The sequence below is a fragment of the Mustela nigripes genome, chromosome 2 (genome assembly GCF_022355385.1).
Source record: "Mustela nigripes isolate SB6536 chromosome 2, MUSNIG.SB6536, whole genome shotgun sequence".
In the NCBI taxonomy this organism is placed as follows: domain Eukaryota; kingdom Metazoa; phylum Chordata; class Mammalia; order Carnivora; family Mustelidae; genus Mustela; species Mustela nigripes.
This window is the reverse complement of record NC_081558.1, coordinates 15,073,814-15,096,191: the sequence shown is the minus strand read 5'-3', so window position 1 is coordinate 15,096,191 and position 22,378 is coordinate 15,073,814. Positions and strand designations below refer to the sequence as shown.

The following is a 22,378-nucleotide window of genomic DNA, read 5'->3' as shown; positions in this document are numbered from 1 at the left end:
AGTTCTAATGGCTAGGAACAAAGACCTGTGGAGATTCGCTCTTGGGGTATGCCTCAGAGGAGACCCTCAGGAAGCATCCTTAAGTAGTGGGTATTCTAGGACCTGATTGCAGTAGATGGAATGAATAAACCCAAGGTCATTTTGAAAGGAGAATTGATTGTGCAGCTGAGAAAATCACTCAGCCACCATCACCTCACACTTCTACACCCCTCGTGGAAAACTCCAAGGAGGAAGAACCAGTAGGCTGGGAGACCTAGTGACGCATCTGATGGGGCTTAAACTGAGGGGACCATTAGGGGACTGAGGAGGGGTTTGGGACTCAGGGCTTCTAGAGATGAATGGTGGGTGTTGGTGGGGATCTGAGAATCAGGGATTTCTGAGAAGGAAAGGGTAGCTTAAGGGAAGAGTGGGGTACCTGAGAAGTGGGGATTTGGAAGAGATGTGTGGGTTCCTGAGGAGGTGGGGGGATCTGAGATATGGGGTCATTGAGGAAGAATGGGGACCTGTGAGGAGTGACGGCTCTAAGGCATGGGGGCTCAGGAGAAGTGGGTGCTATGGTGAAAAGTCGAGGGCGCTGAGGAGATGGGAGGCTGTTCTCTGAGGAGGCTGGAGAGTCTCTCAGGAAATGCGGGACCTCTCTGAGGAAGTGCGGCGGCTCTGAGGAGACGGGAGGGGCCCTAAGAAGGATTAAGGTCTCTAAGCAGGAATCCTTGCTCGGAGCAGGTGAGGGAGGCGGAGGTATGCGAGTGGAAAAAGGTGGTTGAAGGTGCGAAGAGCTGTTGCCTCGGCAACTCGCAACCGAGTCCTGGGCCGTTGAAAGGGGCCGTTGGGGGCGTGTCCGTGGGCGGGGCGCAGCGGCCCAGGCGGCAGCAGTTGGCTGGCGGAGACGGCGGGGCGTGTCCATGGGCGGAACTCGGCCTCTGGCTGGCGGCGGTTGGCTGGAGGCGACGGCGAGGGGTGGGGCTCGGGGCGCGCGCGCGCAGCCCGCGGGTGGCGGGGGTTGGCTGCGGCGCCCTTGTGAGCGCTCCAGGCCGGGCGGATCTCCCTCTGCGCCTGCCGGGCCCAGCAGCCGATGGACTCCCCGCCGCGCCCACAGCGCCCCGCGCCGCCTCTGCCGGCCCCGCGCCGCCCACCGCCCGGGCCCCCTCCGGGCCCCGACACAGGCGAGGTCCTGCAGCAGATTATGGCCATCACCGACCAGAGCCTGGAGGAGGCGCAGGCCAGGTGCTGCGCGGGCTCGACGGGGGAGAGGGGGGGCCACCCAAAGTCACGGCAGAGAAGGGGGCGGGCCCAGGAGCCAGGGCCAAGTCGTCTGGGAGGGAGCTCGAGGGGTGAGGGGGTGAGGGGTCAGAGGCGGGGAGCATCTCTGGGCGGGGAGCGGGAAGGGGAGATGTGGGGGCACTGGGAGGACTGAAGGCGGGGTTCTGAAGCCTAGGGGACTTAGGAGGTTAAAACCCAACGGATTGAAGGCTTTATGGGGCTAAGCGGCGGGTGATGGGTTGTAAGGGCCCGTCCTGGGGCGAGAGGAATGGGCTTACCTACCTCCATCCACCCCTTGTCAGCCAGCGGGGGCGGGGGGGGAGGGTAACGGCTGAGAGATGGGAGTAAGTGAAGGGTGGGCAGGTAAATGGATCCATTAGTGGGACTTCTGAGGTGGGGAGTTCTGAGAGCAGATAATGGAGAGAGTTGTGGGCAGTGGGTCTCAGGAATGAGGAGATGGGGGTGACTTGGTGCGGGAACCATCAGGAAAAAAGGTTGGTGGGGGAGCTGGATGGAGGGATGGAGAGCCGCCTTTTTGTTAACTCAGCAAATATTTATTAGACACTTACTGTGCGGGGGACACCCAGCTGGGTGCCGACATAGTCCCTGCTCTCAAGCTCATAGAGGGAGAGGAAAAGTAGCAAAAACTAAGAATACATTGTGAGAAAAGCTCTAAGAAAAGACATACATAGCATGCTGTGGGAAGTCAGATGTAGAGAACACCGCACTTTCAGAGTCCCAGAGGTGGGAAAGACCTGGAAGAAAGCAGAGCCAGAGACGCAAAGTCCTGAGTTCAGTGTGCAGACAGGTTGGAACCAGGACTGTGCAGAGCCCACAAGTCTCAGGAAGGAGTTTAGATTTTATTTCAGTTGCCGTGGGAACAAACACAGTAGTTTTAAGACGACCTGGCCTGGGGCACCTGAGTGGCTCAGTTGGTTAAGTATCTGTGGTAGCCTCAGATCATGATCCCAGGGTCCTGGGATCGAGCCCCGCATTAGGGTCCTTTCTCAGCAGGAATTCTTGCTGCTGCTTCTTTCTCTGCCTGCTGTTCCTCTGCTTGTGCTCTCTCTCTCTGTGTATCAAATAAATAAATTTTTTAAAAAATCTTAAAAAAAGAAAGACGACCTGTCCTACCTACCTACCTCCATCCACCACTTGTCAGCCAGCCAGGGATGGTAGAATCTGCTTTACAAGGCAATCCATTGTGTTTGGTGCCTGCTCAAATTATTAGAAAATAGGCAAGGACTGAAGTCCTTTTGAAGGATGGGGCCTTGTTGAATGGGGCCTGTTTGGGGTGAAGGATGATCCTTGGGGATGGGACCAGGGTCTGGTGGTATGGACAGTACAACCACTAGAACCCTTTAGGGAGGCGGGGTTATGCCAAAGCCAAGTGAGCAGCAGCCACAGGAAGGGAGAGACAAAAGGTAGATTTGGCATACATTTGTTCTTCAAACTTTCCTTTGCTTCTTGTGAATTGTCCACTCTGCAGTTTCATAGCCTCTATCTGAAAAGTTCAGAGTGTTATCCCCCGCTCCTTTACCATGTTCATTCTACCTGTTGGAGCACTGTGCTGGGTGCTAGAGAAACCAAGATGCCTAAGATGTTCTCTGCCCTCTCGGGGCTCATACAGAAGTGGGAGTGTGTGGGAGACTAATTTATAAAGAGTTGTCATAACAGGTGCGTGCTGAGTAGTGGGGATTCCTGGCACTGGCAGAAAAAAAGAGATGGGCCAGGAGAGGGTGCCCTTGTGTGATACCCTGTCTGCTAGACTAGTCTGAGAACAGGGGCTTTGTCCTATTTTCCTTTGTATTCCCAGAACCATGCATGATGCCTGGCACCTAGCATATAGTAAAATTTGTGGCACTGAAGATTCTAAAAGGTTTAGGAGGAGCTGGGGGGTGGGGGTGGGGGATGTCCTCTTCACACCCAGGAACCACAGAGGCAGCACTTTGGGTGGAGGAGCTTTGGTTTGTGGAGCTCCTTGAGTTCCTTCTCTTCTAGGTAGGGAGCTGCTTAAGGAATGAGCTCTGCTCACGTGTGGTGTTATTCCAGCATCTGTCACCCCATTATAGCCCCAAGGCTGCACTGTTTTTCTTATAGCAATACACACCTCCCCTGATAGGCTTTACAATGGTGTACAGTCAGTCACATCTTTCTTGCTATTCTTCAAGATTTTTTCTTTTGGGCTAGGAAATTGAATAGTGGGGCATTATACATGCATGACAACGTGGTTGTTAGGTAGCTGTTCCCTGGTTTCCTTCTGAAGTAGAAAGACCCCTGGGGCTTTTATTTTGAGATTTAGATGCTTCAGATCTCCCCCACTTCTTTGGATATAGCCCCAACAGTCATCCAAGTCCAGACAACAGTCTGAACGCAAGACCCTAAAAGTCACTCAAGTCCAGCCAACAGTGTTGAGTCCTCAGGGGAATCATTTAACTCTACTCGGGAGCAAATGGCTTGGGTGGGTCTTTCCTCATAGTAAACTCTGCAGCCTGATAGGTTATCAGCCTGGGAGGGGAAGCAGATTGTGTCTGTCATCAACCAACTCGGTGAGGCTTTTACAAGTCTTTCTGACCCTGCTGTCTTCTCTCAGTGTACCTGCTGAACCCTTCATAGCCCCTGAAGTCAGTTTAGTTCAACTGTCTAGCAAGAAAGAATTTTTCGTCTTGCATGTGGGACCTTTCAAACTGTTTTGTCACCATAAGTGTGTTTAAAGAGGGAAGGCACATCTACTCTCCTTAAATCAGAATTCTTACTTAACAACCTTTCTGCATGATTTGGAAGGCAGCTCCAAGTGCTTGTGCATTATTTTGTCATAGCTGAATAGTCTTAGATTAGTGAACTGTATATTGTTTTTCCTTTGGGCTACGCAGTGGAGTTGTAAAGGACTTTGGAATACACCACCTTAGTTTAGATTCAGCCCAAGTCAGCCGGAGACTTTCTATGTAAGGGATAACCAGTCTTCTTGAATGATCTTCTGACCTTCAGCTATACCCTAAGCTCTTTAGGGAGGAGGTATAGCTTTGCATTTTCTGATTTCAAACTGATGATGTGCTCATTCATATCTTGTATGAGACGAGTAAGGCAGAAAATTTTCTCTCATTTGCCAAGGGTTGTGTGAATTATTTTGCATGGCCTTGTTTTTTTAGAATAAATTTTAAAACATTTTACATTTTCTGTGTAGTTTGTTTCTTTTGCTTCTTTGGTTACCTTCGTGAGGGGTTTATGAGGGTTATTAGGCTAGGGTTGAGGGCCGTCTGTCAAGACTCTCAGGCTCCAAAGTTCTTCCCTCCTCCCATGGTTCTTAACCAGTGTTTGGGTCATAAAAATCTGTTGTAAGCTCTGGGCCCACCCCCACTCCCCACTCACAACTGTGCGGTCATGTACTGTACCCTTGAGGATCCTCAGATCTCAGGTGCCCCCCCCCCTGCCCCCGGCCTGGAAGCTGCCTCTCATCCAAGGCTAGGGGCTCATTTTTTGGTCCAGTAATAAGATTTCAAAGAAATCAGCATGAAAACTCTAGAGCTGAGGGGTAAATTTTGGAAACCTGATTGATAAAGGAAGCAGAATGATCACAGTATCATCTGGAGATCCATGCTCCATACCTGATGTTCTGGGAGAGCAGCTGAAGAGGACTGGTCTTTCTTCAAGTCGTTCTGCATATTGGAACGACAGGTGAGTTGCGCTCCATGTTGCTGGGTTTTCAGTTGTGGCTGGCTGTAGTGACCCAGTGCTTGCAGGTATCCAATGATCCACTAGAGAGCTGTACTGTTCAATGTAGTAGTCACTCACTGGATATCTTTTTAAATTAAAGTGAATTAAAATTAAATACTCAGTTACTCAGTTGCACTAGGTACATTTCAAAAGTTCAGTAGCCACATGTGACTGGTGACTACTGTGTTAGCACAGATAGAGAGCAATTCCATAATTGCAGAAAATACCAGACAGTGGTGCTTTAGAGCATCTGTCTGGCTGGACATGCCGCAAATTTCCCTGGGAACCTTACCGCAATGCAAGTTCTGATGTAACAGGTCCCTATGGGGCCCAAGAGCCCATGTTTCTAACAGGCTCCCAAGGGTACCAATGCTGCCGATCCCAAACCACACTTGGAGAGGTTGGGTTCTCAAGAGTGGAGATAATGGCTTCCCATTTATTTCAGTTTTCATGAATTAGTTTACCTAGTAGTTGGTTAATCTGACAAATGAAAGTTATTTTGGAATCTAAGTTACATTTGTAGACATAATAGATTTTAAATTAATCACAAGGGTCACATATTAGCATTGTTTTGCCTACTTAATATAGAAAGAAAATTAGAAATGAGCAAATAAGATTCAGGAAATAGTTGATTTTTTTCTCTTAATGAAAATCTTGCCTTGGGGCCATCAGACCCTGTTGTTTTAGAGTCTGTTTACATTTTCAATCTAAGGAAATCAGGCTTTGGAAGTTCCAGGGTTGTTTCTGTATTTCCTTTATAGAGTCTATGAAAGTATAGCCCAACTTTGTGTTTGTAGAACTTGAGTACAGTAGAAAGTGAATGCTGGGGAATGGGAATAGGTTTTAGGAAAAAAACCTCTTTATATATAGTGAATAAAGGGATGATGGAGAATGGCCATTATCATATCTGTTCAGGAGCAAGTCATGTGGTACATGGGATAGGGCATTTGAAACTAAAAAATTTCTGGGTGCCTGGGTGGCTCAGTCAGTTAAATGTCTGCCTTCGTCTCAGGTCACAATCCCAGGCTTGTGCTGTCTTTCTTTCTCTGTCAAAATAATAAATTTTCAAAATCTTTAAAAAGAAACTATAAAAAGATAATGTTAGAAGTTGGCTTTTAGGCAACATAATAGGTACTACAATTAAGGCCCTTCATAGCTTTTCTTAGGGAGAAAAGATTTCTCTGAATTTCTTTCTTTTTCTTTTTTTTTTTTTTTTAAGATTTTACTTATTTATTTGACAAAGAGAGAGAGAGGTCACAAGTGGTCATAGAGGCAGGCAGAATCGCCGGGGGTGGGGGGGAGGTAGCAGGCTCCCCGCTGAGCAGAGAGCCCGACCCGGGACTTGATCCCAGGATCCTGAGATCATGACCTGAGCCGAAGGCAGAGGCTTAACCCACTGAGCCACCCAGGGGCCCTCTTTTAAAAAAAAAAAAGATTTTATTTATTTATTTGACAGAAATCACAAGTAGGCAGAGAGGCAGGCAGAGAGAGAGGGGAAAGCAGGTCTCCTGCTGACCAGAGAGCCCGACATGGGGCCTGATCCCAGGATCCTGAGATCATGACCCAAGCCGAAGGCAGAGGTCCAACCTACTGAGCCACCCAGGCGCCCCTGAATTTATTTTTTAATTTGATTTTTACATATGCAACGTTAGGTATTTTCTACTAGTAGAAATTTGCACGACTTTCTTAATTCCTCCAGTATTTCTACAGATCGACATTGCCTGTAATATAGACTAAATTCTAATTATTAAAAAGAGATGATTTAATTTTGACCTTAGAACTTATGCAAGTGGCAAGACATAAACTGTCAACTGAATGATGTGCCCCTTTTCTAAAGGTCTGTGTCCCCATATTTAGTATTCCAGTTCTGTCAGTGAGCATTTGGCTTTCAGCATGCCTGTTCAAAGCACGTGGGGAGTCAGAGAAGGAATTTATGGTTTGGAATTTCCCAAAGCTAGATAGTGTTAGCAAGATAGGATCTACTCGTCCGAACCTGGGAAGTAGAATTTCAGAGTTGAAATTTTTCTTTTCGTCATCCTTAAGGAGGTTCATTAGATCCCAGTCAACTTAGTGCCAGCACTCTGTTCTTTTTTTTTTTTTTTAAAGATTTTATTTATTTATTTGACAGAGATCACAAGTAGGGAGAGAGGCAGGCAGAGAGAGAGGAAGGGAAGCAGGCTCCCTGCTGAGCAGAGAGCCCCACACAGGGCTCGATCCCAGGTCCCTGAGATCATGACCTGAGCCTAAGACAGAGGCTTTAACCCACTGAGGCACCCAGGTGCCGCCAGCACTCTGTTCTTAACCTGCTTGTAGTTTTTAGCTTTGCTCTTAGGTTTGGCTTAGCTAGGCTTGATCTAGTGCCAAAGGAAATTCTTGCTGTCTCTGGAGTACTTTTCCTAAGACTTGAATTTTGTTCATTTTAAATTTCCTAAAACTATCCTAAATCTAGGGGCACAGCAAAACCCCTTTTGAAGTGGTTTCTTTTTTTTTTTTTTTTTAAAGATTTATTTATTTATTTGACAGAGAGAGATCACAAGTAGGCAGAGAGGCAGGCAGAGAGAGAGAGGAGGAAGCAGGCTCCCTGCTGAGCAGAGAGCCCGATGTGGGACTCGATCCCAGGACCCTGAGATCATGACCTGAGCCGAAGGCAGTGGCTTAACCCACTGAGCCACCCAGGCTCCCTTGAAGTGGTTTCTTTAAGTAAAGTAACATGCAGAGTGTTTTAGAAAGTTTCACAAATAAGTAAGTACCCCTCATTCATTTTAGTGACAGTTACAGAGTGCCTCTGTCAGAACACAGTGGTTGATGATGGTGAAAACAATGATTTCCTTCAGGTAAACTTCCCAGTAACCATAGAAAGTGGGTGGTTCCTCACAGAGTTTCTAGATAAAGAACTAGATCTGAGTAAGAACTTGCCTGAAGTTAGACAAATAGGAAGTGGTTGGATAGAGATTTGGCAGTTTTCTCTAGAACACTGGTGCTAACTTGCCACCCGCCCTGATTTTCCCAGAGCTCCCATGGGTTCACTAGAATATGACATCACCTCCTGCTCACAGGAGCTAGAAGATGATTGTAGGTGCTGATAGGACAGTTGGGCTAAAGCTAAAGAAAATTTTTTTTAAAAATTTCATTCTCATGGATTTAATCTCATTTTCTCAGTAAAACTTCATTTTTTGCCAGGCCCAGGGATACTGGGGATAGCAGGGATTCCTGAAGGCTCACAGTTTCAGGAATGTCGGACATTGGAGAGTATGGTGCTGGGGACCCGGGGGCCAGAGAAGTGTGATGAGTAATTAGCCAGATAAGGAATTAGATCAAGGGAGGCCACCTGGCAGCAAGATGAGTATGGATGATAAGACCCTAAAATCTAGCTGAAGTCAGACAGGGGGACACAAGCATGCCCCAAAGAGATGATCACATATCTGGATGCAAATCTTTACGCAGGCAGAGAAAGAAGGCACTGCATTCTAGGCTGGGGCAGGCAGGTCTGCAGGGAAGGCACCGAGCATGAAGGCATGTAACATGGCTCCATTGGGCATGGGCGGAGGCTCAGCCTTCAAAGGGGGACTCAGATGGGGTGACTGCATGCCTTAGCTGCTGTCCAGTGGAACATGGCCTTGAATACCTTGTGAGACAAGAAGTGAGCGTAAAGGTTTTTCTGTTCCTTGTATAAGTACTTCTCAAAGTATTCAAAGCTTTCTAGGGTATTGACCCTGGATCGGAAGAAAGCTCAATAGTCATTAGCTACTGTCTACCACCTCTTCTTCAGAAATGTCTTGAGACTTTCAGATTGAGCCCTCCAGTGGGTTAAAGGCTCTTGTTCTTCCTTCACTCTAAAACAGTTTTTCTCTTTCATGCATAACTTCCTCTTGCCCAAATCTAGTGTCCTTTGGCCATTATCTTTTTTTATCTTCCTTCTCTCTCCTCATGCTGCTGTTACTATTAAACTCCTTAACTATACTATACTATACTATACTATACTATACTATACTATTAAACCCCTTAACACTTTTCTCCATTCCTAGAGTGGATGAGTACCCACTGTGTCCTCAGCCCTAGAAGAGAGACCAAGAAGGGGGGCTCCCAGCAGAGCTCTGTGTTCCCTTGGCTTCTGCTCTCTTCTTTGATGCTGGAATCTAGCAGTTCTCTCCCCAGATTTTGACTTCTCTGTTTGCCCCAGTTTAAGTCTGGAGATGTCAGAGCTCTGCCTTCAGACTTTTAGTTTCCATCTCTGCCAGTTTGTCATACCTAACTTTTACCTTTTCTTCAGTTAAGTTCAATGAGTCTTTGCTCAGCTAGTGTGCCAAGTATGATGTGGGCCTAGAGTTTCTGAAACCATTAAGTTGAAGCCTTCCTCATGCCCAAGCCAGCCATAGTAAATGCTTTAAAGGGAAGAGGGGAGGGAGTAAGGAATCCAGGGTGGGACAAGCCACCCATCAGAGTCTTGCACTTGCCGGCGTGACTTTGTCAGGTAAGTGTCCAACTCTTGATCTCAGCTCAGGTCTTGGTCTCAGGGTTATGAGTTCAAGCCCCGCATTGGGCTCTATGCTGCTGGACATAAAGAATACTTAATGAAAAGAAAGGGAGAAAGCAGGGAAAGAAGGAGGAAGGAAGACATAACATGACTGTGAGGCAGGAAAGAAGGTCCATAACGCTCCAGCTGACTAGCAGTAATGAAGTAATAGTTCTTGTGAACATGAGGTCAGCATGATAAATAAATAAAAAGCAGAAAATAAAAAACATGATTAATACACACCGTGTCTATTAGCACCTCCTGCATTTCTTTACTTTCCTTTGTGATCAAATGTCAGTGTTTGTGATTGCTGCTTCCAGGTCCCCTCCCCCACCTAGTCTCTTCCACCTTTATCCTCCCTCTGTTGAGTCACCAGTGACCTTCATGTTGCTAAGTCCAAGGTCTCTCCTGGGTTCTTCTCTTGCTTTGCCTCCAAGAAGCATTTTTCACAGATTGCTCTTCTCTCCTTGAAACTGTTTTTTCTTGGGTCCTCCTCATTGGTAGTTCAGTCTCAGTCTCTGTGGGTTCTTCTCTTCTTGACTTCTGTAAGTCCATGGGCCTTGGTCTGGGATATGGACCCCTCTCTATCTACACTCTCTTATAGTGATGTCCTCAAGTCTTGTGGCTTAAAGTGTCATCTCTATGCCCAGGACTCCCTATCTTTATATTGCTTATCTCCAGCCTTCAGTCCTTGTCCATGTGCCCAACTACCTACCTGAACCTTCTATTGGATAGCTCATTAGTGGATATTTCAAGTGTAGCCTGATCAAAGCACATCTCTGCTTTCCAGACTCTTCTTCCCTAAACCATGTGCCTTCCATTCTTCCCTGTAGTAGTTAATGGTATCTCCTTTCATCTAGTTGCTCAGGCCTAAAGCTAGTAGTTATCCTTGAATCTCCTCTTTCCCCAAAAATCCAAGACACTTTATCAGAAGGTCCTGTTGATTCCATCGCTGAAGTCAAAGATCTACTTTTTTCATTTTTTAAAAATAGGCTTCATGCCCAACTTAAGGCTCAAATTTAGGACGATGAAATCAAGTCGCATGCTCCACTGACTGAGCCAGCCAGGCACCCCAAGATCTATCTACTTTATATAAAATTAAATAAATAAATAAACTTTAGTTTATTACCATAACTCTAACTAGGCCAGCAGCATTTCTGGACTATTCTAGCTGCAGTAGCCTCTAGACTATGTTCCTGGTTCCACCCCTTGCCTTCCATTCTGGTCTCAGAGCAGCCACAGTGATCTTTTAAAAATGCAATTCACTTAAAGATAGGCAAATAGATAATGGAATAGAGTTGAAAAGGCAAAAATAAACCCATACGTATATGGCCAATTGATTTTCTTTTTTTTTTTTTAAACATTTTATTTACTTGAGAGAGAGACAGTGAGAGAGAGCATGAATGAGGAGAAGGTCAGAGGGAGAAGCAGACTCCCCGTGGACCTGGGAGCCCGATGTGGGACTCGATCCCTGGACTCCAGGATCATGACCTGAGCTGAAGGCAGTCGCCTAACCAACTGAGCCACACAGGCACCAGCCAACTGATTTTCTTCAGGGATGCCAAGACTATTCAGTGAGGAAGGAATAGTCTGTTCAATGAATGATCTGGAAAAACTGGATCTGCACATGCAGAAGAATGAATTTGAATCCTTACTTAATACCATATACAAAAATGAACTCAAATGGATCAAATACCTAAGTGTAAGAGCTAACCTTGTAACCCTCTTAGAAGAAGACACAGGGGACGCCTGGGTGGCTCAGTTGGTTAAGCAGCTGCCTTCAGCTCAGGTTATGATCCCAGAGTCCTGGGATCAAGTCCCACATTCGGCTCCCTGCTCAGTGGGGAGCCTGCTTTCTTCTCCCTCTGTCTGCTGCACCCTCCTCCCCATCACCACCACCTTAGCTTGTGCTCTCTCTCACTCTCTCTCTGGCAAATAAATAAATCTTAAAAAAGAGGAAAAAAAAAAAAGAGTTGCTGCTTCCTCTAAGGAAAAAAAAGAAGAAGAAAACACAGGCATAAATCTTCATAATGTTGAATTAAGCAACAGTTTCTTAGGTATGATGCCTAAAGTACAAACAACAAAGAAAGAATAAATAAATTGGATTTCATTAAAATGGAAAACTGCTGGGGTGCCTGGGTGGCTCAGTGGGTTAAAGTCTCTGCCTTCCACTCAGGTCAGGATCCCAGAGTCCTGGGATCGAGTCCCACATCAGGTTCTCTGCTCAGCAGGGAGCCTGCTTCCTCCTCTCTCTCTACCTGCCTCTCTGCCTACTTGAGATCTCTGTCTGTCAAATAAATAAATAAAATCTTTAAAAAAATAAAATGGAAAACTGTGCTTCAAAGGACACTATCAAGAAAGTAAAAAGACGACTCAAATAATGGGAGAAGAGATTTGCAAATCATGTATTTGATAAGAGTCAGGTATCCAGAATATATAAAGAACTCTTACAGCTCCATAATAAAAAGACCAATAACCCCATTAAAGAATGAGCACAGATTTGAATAAACATATCCCCAAAGAAGAATGGCCAATAAACACATGAAAAAAATGTTCAGTGTCATTAGTCTTTAGAGGAATGCAACTCAAAACAACAATGAGCTACTACCTCACACCCCTGGTGTGGCTATAATAAAAAGGACAATAACAAGTGTTGGTGAGGATGTGAAGAGATTGGAATCCTCAGAAGTTGCTGATGGGAATGGAATATTGTGCAGCCACTTTATAAAAGTTTGGTATTTCCTTGAAAAGTTCAACAGAGTTGCCATGTGACTCCACGACTCTCCCTAGACACATGCTCACACAAATACTTCCACGTGAATGTTCATAGTAGCATTACTCACAATAGCCCAAAGTGGAAATAACTTAAATGTCCACAATTGATAAACGGATAAACAAATTATATCCACACTATGGAATATTATAAGGCCCTAAAATGGGATGACGCACTGGTAGACAACAACTTGGAAGAACCATGAAAAGGTGCTATGGGATAGGGGCCAGTCCCAAAGGCCCCATACTGTGTGATTCCATTGGTTTGAAATGCCCAGGAGAGACAAACTATAGAGACAGATGGATTAGTAGTTGCTCAGTGGGTGGAGTGGGGAGAAAGGGGAATGACTGCTTATGGGAACAGGGTTTCTTCTGGGGGTGAGGAGAGTGTTGTAGAAATAATGGTGATTCTTGCACATCGTGAATTTACTAATAGCCACTGAATTGTGTATATACTTATAAGGGTGAACTTTATGGTATGTGAATTACATCTCAAAAAATTGACACTAATAAAAAAATCAATCCATGTGACAACTACTCTGTAAAATCCCCATTGCTCCCTGTAATGGATTTCTGTTGCCACTGTAACCAATGACCACTAACTTAGCAGCTTAAAACACACAAATTTATATATCGCCTTCCATTTCTGTAGGTTACAAGTCCAACATGGGTCTCCCTGGGCTAAAATCAAGGTGTTCTAAGGACTCCTTCTGAAGGCAGTAGGGGAAGAGTCCATCTCCTTGCCTTTTTCAGCTTGTTGAAGCCACCTGCATTCCTTGGCTTGTACTTTGTTCCTCCATCTTTGGAGCCAACAGCAGAGTGTCTCTGACTCTATGTTACTCTCTCTTTCTCTGAGCGCAGCCGGAAGAAGGGCTTGTGTGATTGGATTGGGCCCATCTGGTAATCCAGGCTCATCTCCCCATCTCAAGGCCCTTAACTTTAAGCACACCTCCGGGCGCCTTTTTCCCTTGTAACTTATTCTGAGGTTCAGCACGTGGACATCTTAGGGAGCCAGTCTTCTGCCGATCACAGTTCCCATCACAGGCAAACAAAAGCCAGAGTCATTCCTCTGACTGACAAGGCTCTTCGAGGTGGACCCCCCCTTGTCTAATTTCACTTTATGGCTCCCTCCCTCACCCCTTACTCTGCAGCATCTTGGGCTCTTAAAAAACCAAGTGTTTTCACTCAGCCTTTATACTGCCTGTTTCCTCTACCTAAATTATTATTGTCTTCAGCCTCTCTTTTCCTGCCTGACTTCTCCTTGTCATTCTGATCTTGGCTTTGATGTCACATCAGAGACGTGCAAACTCCAGTAAGCTCTCCAGCCAGCAGCACTCTCCGTTGCCACAAAGCACCCGCCACAACTCGTGGTTGTTTGTGTGTGTGTTTGGTGTCTCTCTCTCCGTCTTAACTGTCACATGGGTGGGAACCTCATCTGTCTGTGTCTGTGACCCTAGAATGGTATATGACACATAGTGGCTGTTCAGGAAATACTAAATTAACGTCTCATGACATGGGGGATGACTGGGGTATCTGCTCTGCATGTAGGGCAATAGTGCGAACGCAGCTTTTAAGTCATCGGACCTTGAAAGTTTCAAGCTTTTGATGAGTTATTTGGATTATTTAAATTTGCATTGTTTAAAACCCCACCTGTAAAGGGAAGTGGTTTGAGTATTAGTATATTGCTCCATTTGAATTTTGCAAAATGGCATTCGTCTGAAATGCTTTTGTACCGTAACTTCGTAAGACCGACTTTCAACAGAACTGGCAGAGTCCCCATGAAGGGTCTTTATGCTCGTGGACAGGATGACTTCTCTTTCTCAACATGCTCTTCTGTCTCTTTCAGAAAGCATGCTTTGAGTTGCCATCGGATGAAGCCAGCTCTCTTCAGTGTGCTCTGTGAGATCAAGGAAAAGACAGGTAGGCCATTGAGAAGACATTTTTGGTGGGTCCAGGACCACGACAAACATGCCCCTCTGGTCCTGGCTCAGCCTGACCATGGGTCTGTGTCATGGGCCGTCTTGCCTGTCACATCTCTCTCCGGCAGGAGGGGTTCACATGCAGCCTTTCTGCCTGGTCAGTACCCTGTTCTCTGGTGTATCACATCCTTGTATTTTGCAGTTTGGAATTGGAGAAATACTGTTGCCAGTGAGTAACAAGCAGCTGCTTTGTTCTTAAGCAAGACCTAAGAGGCACTGGGGCATTCATTTTGGAAAAGATGATAGAATTTGAAATGTAGAATAATAATGATTTTGTTTTATTTGTTTTAAGCATTCAGAGTAATCCCCCATGGAGGGCTTTCTGCCACTGCAAATCCTTTTGTTAAAAAAAAACAAACCACAAAACTTTATTTTGAATTAATTTTAGATTTGCAGAAAAGTTAAAAAAATAGTACAGCCCGTTCTCCTGTACCCTTCTCCCAGCTTCCTCTCATGTCAACACCTTCAGAACCACAGTGCAATGATCAAAACCAGGACATTAACCCTGGTACAGTGCTCTTGAACTGAACAACGGGCTTTATTCGGATTTCTCCAGTCTTTGGGCTAGTGCCCTTTTTCTGGTCCAGCCTCCCACATTGCATTTAGTCATTCTATCTCCTTCGTCTCACAGTTCCTCAGTCTTTCTTCATCAACTGTGACCTTCACACTTTGGGTGAGACCCGCTCATTTTTGTGGGACTGACATTTGTGGGGAACCATATTAGTTCAAAGAAATACTTCATGGCCGATCTTCATGTTATTGTTCCCAGCCCAGCTAGCAGCCAGCATGTTATCTATTGTCTTTACCACTGCTTTCCTTTCTCATAAAAGCCAGCCTGGGCTATATTTCATTCCTGATTCTTTTACTTTCAAGTGCACTTTGTAACCAAAAAGGTTTTGTTGTGCATTTGTTTTCATAGTCGCTTGTGCATGTTTAACTTTTTATTTTGAAATGATCGACAGATTTACGGAAATGTTCCAAGAACAGTGCACATACATTTTCTTCCTGCTCTTTCGGGGAATAGGTTGCTGCCATGATGCCCATGACCCCTGCACACCTGAGTGTGTGTTTCTAGCGAACAGGTGTTTCTAGCCCCCAGGACAACACTCATTGTCAGGAAGTGACATTGATATGCCATTACTGTAGAATCCTGGTCTTCTTCAAGCTTTGTCAGTTGTCCTAATAATTTATAGAAAATGATGCAAGCCAGGCTCTTGTCTTACACGTAGTTATCATGTCCCGTTGGTCGTCTTCTCTCTGTGAAAAGCTCCATTTTTCCTTGACTTTCATGACCTTGATCATCTGGAAGATCACAGGCAGGATCCTCCCATTTGGGTTTATATGATGTTTCCTCACAATTAGATTTCTGCTTCCGTTATCCTTGGTACCTTTACTTATCTAATCAGTTGTTCCTTGCCCCCCATGTATACCTGATCCTCCTCCCTAATATGAACCCCTTTTCATCCCTCAGCCGCCACTCCATCCCCCACCAGGTCACTGCTGTGACAGCTCCCATGTGATGCCCTTCTCACCTTTCTTGGGTTCCAACACCCAGAGTCAGCTCGCCCTCCTCCAGGGCTGCACCCTTAGGGCTGTGACAGCCCCTGCTGAGCTCCCACTCAAGTGCCTCTCAAGTGTCTAATGGCCTGTCTTGTCCATTTCGTATTTAAGGTATGGGGAGCGGGTATTATGGCCTCTGGAAGGTTGAAGCACAAAGGCTGGGCCTTTTGCAGGTTTCAACAAGTTTACCCTCAGGGCCTCACACCATCCCTTCTGCATTCTGTATGAACTGGACAAGCAGCACTCCTGCAACTGAGTAAGCAGCAAACCCAGGAGTCCTGTGGCCGGGAAGAAACTGCCCACACCAGCATGTGTCCATGCCCTGGAGACGCTGGCTGTGATTACATGCTCCTTAGTACTATTGAATTGTATGATGTTGGTCACCCTCATAAAAAAGCAGCCGGGGGGCGCCTGGGTGGCTCAGTGGTTAAGCCGCTGCCTTTGGCTCAGGTCATGATCCCAGGGTCCTGGGATCGAGCCCCGCATCAGGCTCTCTGCTCAGCAGGGAGCCTGCTTCCTCCTCTCTCTCTGCCTGCCTCTCTGCCTGCTTGTGATCTCTCTCTGTCAAATAATAAATAAAATCTTAAAAAAAAAAAAAAAGCAGCCGGGGTCGGTAGCTCTTACTAGGGTGTGCTGTCCCCCTGCCCAGCCCTCACCTGGCCTTGGGTAAAAGCAGCCCTTCTGGGGCTCCCTGCGGCCCCCAGTGGTTGGCTCTGTCATCATAGCTCCTTGGATGTTAAGGTTTTTAACTGACAATAACTTAGTTATGCAATTATGGAATTTAGCAGTAATAAAAACAATTTTTAAGGGGCACCTGGGTGGCTCAGTTGGTTAAGCGTCCTACTCTTGATTTCGGCTCAGGTCATGATCTCTTTGTTGTGAGCTGGATCCCCACTTTGGGCTCTGTGCAGGGTGTGGAGCCTGTTTAAGATTCTCTCTCTTCCTCTCCCTCACACTTCCTTTCTACCAACTGGCTCCAGTGTTGGGCTGCATAATGTGTTTTGGGGCGTGGCACCACAGGAATGGGCCAGCACTGCTCAGCCGTGAAAATTGTAGGCCATCTGCAATTGCCATGAACTGGACTCCACATGGGCTGGCTGAGTTGTTAAGTTCACTGCTGCCAAGTGTCTTTTCTCATCTGTAGGAAGTGCAGCTGTGGGTGTGCTGTGTGTCCAGCATGTGAGTGGCAGGAGAGTGAACAGGATCTCAGTTCTGCTTCAGTGTCTCCCAGTCTTGTGATGGGAGTGACTCAGTATTAGCCCAAGGAAAACTATTTAGGGTCCCGATCCTGTACACTGGCAGGAGTGGGTCACCCCCTTATTGGTGATCCTGAGTGACAGGTCTCCTGGGACTCCTTGTGAAGGGACAGAGCGTGTCTGCTTCTTGAGTTAACCCACATTCCTCACATTCCCTTCTGGCTGAAGTCTGCAACAGGCCTTTAGGGTAAAGACAAAACCCGTGCAGACCATTTGAAGCCCAGTGGGCATTGTTGGAGCCTGGGTTTGCAGTCGGGCAGCCCCGAGCTTCCTGGCAGTATCGCCCCACCCTGCTGGCAGCCTCTTACTTTCCTCTTGTTTTATAAATAAGCAGGGTGAACCTTTGGAGAGAGCCGGTCCCACCCCAGTAGGCTACAGCTGGGCTGTGTTCTGCCTTTCCACACCCCATCCTGGTTCAGAAAGGGAGCTCTCCCTATGCCTCCCAGCCCGCACCCACCAGCCCCAAGTGGCGTCCGTGTCCCCGCTGCTCTCACTGCATCCACAGGGGCTCTGGGCCTTTGCCATCTGTCTCCTCCAACACATCCACAGCCAGGATGTGCTGTGTTCTACGACTGTCCTGGTCCCTGGCACACTGTGCCATGTACCTTGGGTGTTTGATGAATGAAGAACTGTTCCTGGTGACTGATACCTATTAATTGATATGCTTTTCATCCTTTTCATTGTATGAGGTTCAGGAAGATTGTGTCTGGGGCCTGGCTTAGAACACAAAGCTATTGTTCATGTCACCCTGAGAAGAAAGCCATTCTGTGTGTAAACCCTGGCTTGGCAGACAGACCTGGAAACACTGCCTCACTACCTTCCACAGTCTCCTGGCCTGTGGAAGGTTGCTGGCATATCTTCCACGTCAGGGATGTCTGGGCGTCCGTGCCTGCAGAGCTCTCTGAAGGCCAGGAACCCCCACCCCCACCCCGAGGAGTGCACCCTCCCTCCTGAATCCTTCCCTTGAGACAGCCGTTCTTCTCGGCATCTAGAGGAGCTATCCTAAGAGAAAAACATAAACCATCTTTGGAGAATTTCAAATTTAGCTGGGAGAACCAAATTCTGGCCCAGTTCCTTTCTGAAGCCCTTGGGGCTAGATGCGTTACAGAATTCAGAATTGTTTGGATGTTAGGCCTGTTGTGATGATGACTTCTGAGGCAGAGCCTGCATTCCAAAGGTGACATTTAGCACCAGAGCAGGAACATTCTTACACGCTGGTTGGGTCAGCCTTTGCCTCCAAATGAACTTGAGTGCCAACTTCTGTAAAAACATTGAATCTTGGATTGTGGATTGTGGATGGGCTTAGACTTAGTGTGCAGAAGAAGTGCACTGAAAAGCTACCGGTGTCTTGGGCAGTTGACTCAGGGACCTGCTTTGTCTTCTGCACACAGTCACTATCCCCTACACCGGTCTTAAGTGCCACCTTGGTTTGGTCGGTTCTGTGCTTACTGTCTCCAGAGTAGTCCTGAAGACCTGCGTCGGCCAGCCTTGCTCTTAGGCCAAGGAACCGTCTCTGTGCTACAGGGGCACAGATGGCTGCCTTCAGAGGAGTAAATGTAAATAATGGATCATATAAGGGAACATCTTGTTATTTCCTGGCCACTGTTCATTGGCCTGGCGAGGAACCATCAGGCCGGGGTAATCCAGCAGGTTTTTTACCTTTGTTTCTCTTCCTCATCAGCCATTCGGATCTGTTGCAGTTGCAAATTCATGATCTCGATCCTGGGGTTGTAGGTTTGAGCCCCACACTGGGTGTGGAGATTGCTTCAAAATAATACAAATCTTTTAAAAAGCTCAAGAACCTGAAGGGTTTTAGTTGTGGGTGCACCTCCAAAAAAGAGTGAGCCAGGAGCTTCAAGGCCTTCCTATGGACACAGATTCTTGGAAAGTCTATTACCCTGTTCAGGTTTTTTTCTTACAGTTTGGCCATTGGCTAAAATGATCTTGTGCTTTTGTTTCTGGTTTTCTGATTCCCAATCTGGAACGCCGGCCCCCAAGAGCACAGTTATGCCCACAGTGCGGCCCAGTCCTGTCAGGGGCTTGGCTCATTGTAGGTATCAGTAAACTTGGAGATGGCATGAGAGTGACCAGTCTTTTTTGACACAAAATCCTCCTTGGTCTTGTCACTTAGAACTTGCTTAACATCAGTTCCTGGGATAATTCCTTTTAGGGTCCTTAGGGCATTGGCTGGTCTAAAAACCCTGATTCCCAGCCTGGAAAATTAGGTAGGACAGGTTGAAGTGTGTTTTGCCAGGCTGGTCACCTGTGTGGGATTTGGCAAAGTTAAGATCACACCTTGAATGACGATAGCCCAGCTTTGGAAGCTTCTAGGCCTTTCCCCAAGGCTCACATAAGGCATGGTCCAGTTAAATTAGGAGCATTTCTTTGGATGAGAAATGAAATTATTTAATGTATCATCCATAAGTGTTGTTTAGCTATTGCTATTAAATATTCTCAAAGCCTTATAAGAGAGCATGGACTAATTTTCTAGACCTTTTACCTGGCTGTGTTTTATATTACAGTGTTTTGCTGTCTTTTCCTTTTGCCGTATTGCCACATGCAAGCAAAACAAACCTAAACAAACAGTATATCATTTTTACTTCATACACTACTTTATGACAGAACTGCAGAATTTTAATAAATGCCAAGTATATTGAGATGAAAATAATTTGCATATTTGGTTGAGGTTTCAGTACTTCAATTGTGATGTATTTTCATTAAGGATTAATTAGAAATGATGGGAATTTGCATAATATTATACTCCCTCTGTTTGGTGACTCTCCAGTGCGCATAGTAGCCATGATTTCAGATGAGTGTTTATTAAAGGAATAGTCTCTGTAAGGCCCTATAAGAATGAGAGTTTGGGGACATTTATTTATCTGGAGTACTACTTAGCTGGATTGACCTAGGGGACATTGCCTCACAGGTAATGGCAGGCAGATCTCAATACCATCAGGCTGTATTCAGAAGTGTCCTCCCTTTGAGTTAAGAACTGAGAACCATTACCCCAGGAAACAAGAATATAAAAGGGCCCTTAATAGAGTCACATGAGGCTGCCTGCCCCCCCACCCCCATAGTTAAAATGCCATTGTTCAGCATAGACCCAACCTGGAGGCCAGTTTGGGGCAGGAGGGTGAGAAGGGTGTTGGTGAGTCCCTGCGCCACTCCAGTGATACGGGGACATCCTTTAGCCTTTGACTTGGTCACATCTCCTGTCCTGACCTTGCCCGTCTGCCTTCCCAGGCTCCTGGTCTCATCCTTTCCATCAGCACTTGAGGACACAGCCAAGGAGAGGCCTCCTGGCCGGTGTCTTGGCTTGCAGCAGCGCTTCTAAAGGGTCCTCGGTGTGTCCTGAGTGTGCCGTGCAGTCTGGGGAGATGCTTGTTGTCAGGTTAAGAAGGGTTCTTTCTACTCGTGGTCTGCTAAGAGTTGTTTTGTTTTGCTTTTTTAAGATTTTGTTTTCATGGGACACCTGGGTGGCTCAGTCCTTGAGCATCTGCCTTTGGCTCGGGTAATGATCCCAGGGTCCTGGGATTGAGCCCCGCATTGGGCTCTCTGCTCAGTGAAGAGCTTGGTTCCTCCTCTCTGCTTGCCTCTCTGCCTACTTGTGATCTATCTCTCTGGCAAATGAATAAATAAAATTAAAAAATAATAATAATAATAAAGGATTTTATTTTTATTTTATTTATTTATTTTTTAAAAGGATTTTATTTATTTATTTGAGATAGAGCAAGAGTGAGTGAGCACAAGCAGGGGGAGCAGCAGGCAGAGGGAGAAGCAGGCTCTCCACTGAGCAGGGAGCTGGACATGGGCCTCGATCCCAGGACTCTGGGACCGTGACCTGAGCCAAAGCCAGCCACTTAACTGACTGAGCCCCCCAGGCACCCTTAGTGGGTATTGTTCTAATTAATTTTTCTTTCCTTTTTTTAATCTTTTGAATTGCAGTTTTTCTCCTTGAGGTTACTGTCATGTCTTGCATGGACAGATACTCATTTACACTGATGATTTAAACTGGCACAGTTTGAAAGCACCTGTATGCAGAAGTAAATCCTCTGGGCTATGATTCATATATTTATGTATGTACATGTACACAGATGCCACTGGCTCCAATTTGCTGGTCATTTAGTTAGACAACTAATTAGTCGTGCATCTCTGGATGAATGAGGCTAGGTTGTGATTTCTTTTTGAGCTCCCATCTTGCGGTCTCTGAATGGTGTGGCTTTTCCTGGGTCTCTTCTCTGTAGCAGTTTGTTGAAGAAAGGGCCTCTGTCTTCCTTGAGAGTTTGGTAGCCCTAAAATGGCCTGGTAGCCTTTGGGAGAAATTTCTTAGCAGAAATTCTTGTTTCTAGAACATGATTCTGTGAGGCCAAGCATGTTCCAAGGAGCTGGGGTGATGACAGCAGACTAGATAGTGATGTCTTTAGTGAGCAGGGTAGTTTCACACAACGATAATGGAGACAGACCTGCAGCTTCAGGGCCATGGGTAGAAGTCGGCCTCTACCTGCCTGATGGCACATCTTCTCTTCCTTGCTGGGAGAGTCTCCGAGGCAGGAATGGCTTGGTACTCCAGGCCAGAGAGAAGCTATGTTGGAGTTGAGTGGGTGAGGGGAGCAAGCAGCAGTGGAGGATGCCAGAGAGCTTCTCAGGGCCAAGTTCTGAAGGACATGGAGCACTTGGGTTCTCTTGGGAGAGTCAGGCCACCTCCCATTCTTGCCTCTCACCATCCTTCAGTGTTTCCCTGGGCCTCCTGCTGGTCCTCCCACTGTCCTGGTCTCCCTCACCTCCACGCCACCGCCTCACACTGCCCAGCCCCCTCTTGCATGTACAGGTGCCCCTTCTTCCATCAGGCCTCTCCCAACCTGTCTGTCATCTCCTTTGCCATGCAGGGCCCCCCAGGAACTCAGAAACCCCATTCCTGTTCCTGTTGCCTTGGTTGAAGTGTTCTTTCCCAGACCAGGGAACCTGGTCATCCTCCTCTGCGAAGGCTTGCTTGAACTCCTTTGCTCCCAAAATCCAGCACAGCACCCATAGTCTGTGTTCTTGACACATTTGCCATGTCCCTGGGGTGGTGTTCTCAGAGTTAGAGGGGCCTGCCTCCCCAGTACATGGATCTTCCCGTGGGAATGGTTCACTCTTCTCTAAAACGTGGTCCTGCTCCTCATTTAATGTCTCCACATCTCCTTGATGGGAGCTCATGGAGTGGGCCTTTCTACTGTACCCAGGACTTTCCCTCAGTTTCTTATCTCCAGGACCCAAGAATCTTCCACAGGGTCTTTCCAGGTGACAGCACCACCTCTACCCTGACACTGAAGACAATAATGACG

The 22,378-nt window shown here is 46.6% G+C and overlaps 1 protein-coding gene across 4 annotated transcripts in view; it reads left to right on the top strand.

Moving 5' to 3' along the window:
- Positions 1-22,378, top strand: part of PBX4 (PBX homeobox 4) — a 42,153-nt gene that overhangs the window by 5,718 nt on the left and 14,057 nt on the right. For 2 of the 4 annotated variants that reach the window (XM_059389527.1, XM_059389523.1), the window contains exon 2: positions 14,106-14,179. In XM_059389527.1, the coding sequence (XP_059245510.1) occupies positions 14,131-14,179 (49 nt within the window). In that variant the 5' untranslated portion in view covers positions 14,106-14,130. Of the gene's footprint in view, positions 1-336; positions 1,225-14,105; positions 14,180-22,378 lie in introns of those variants that run through there. The other 2 variants (XM_059389526.1, XM_059389525.1) reach the window with 2 other exon arrangements.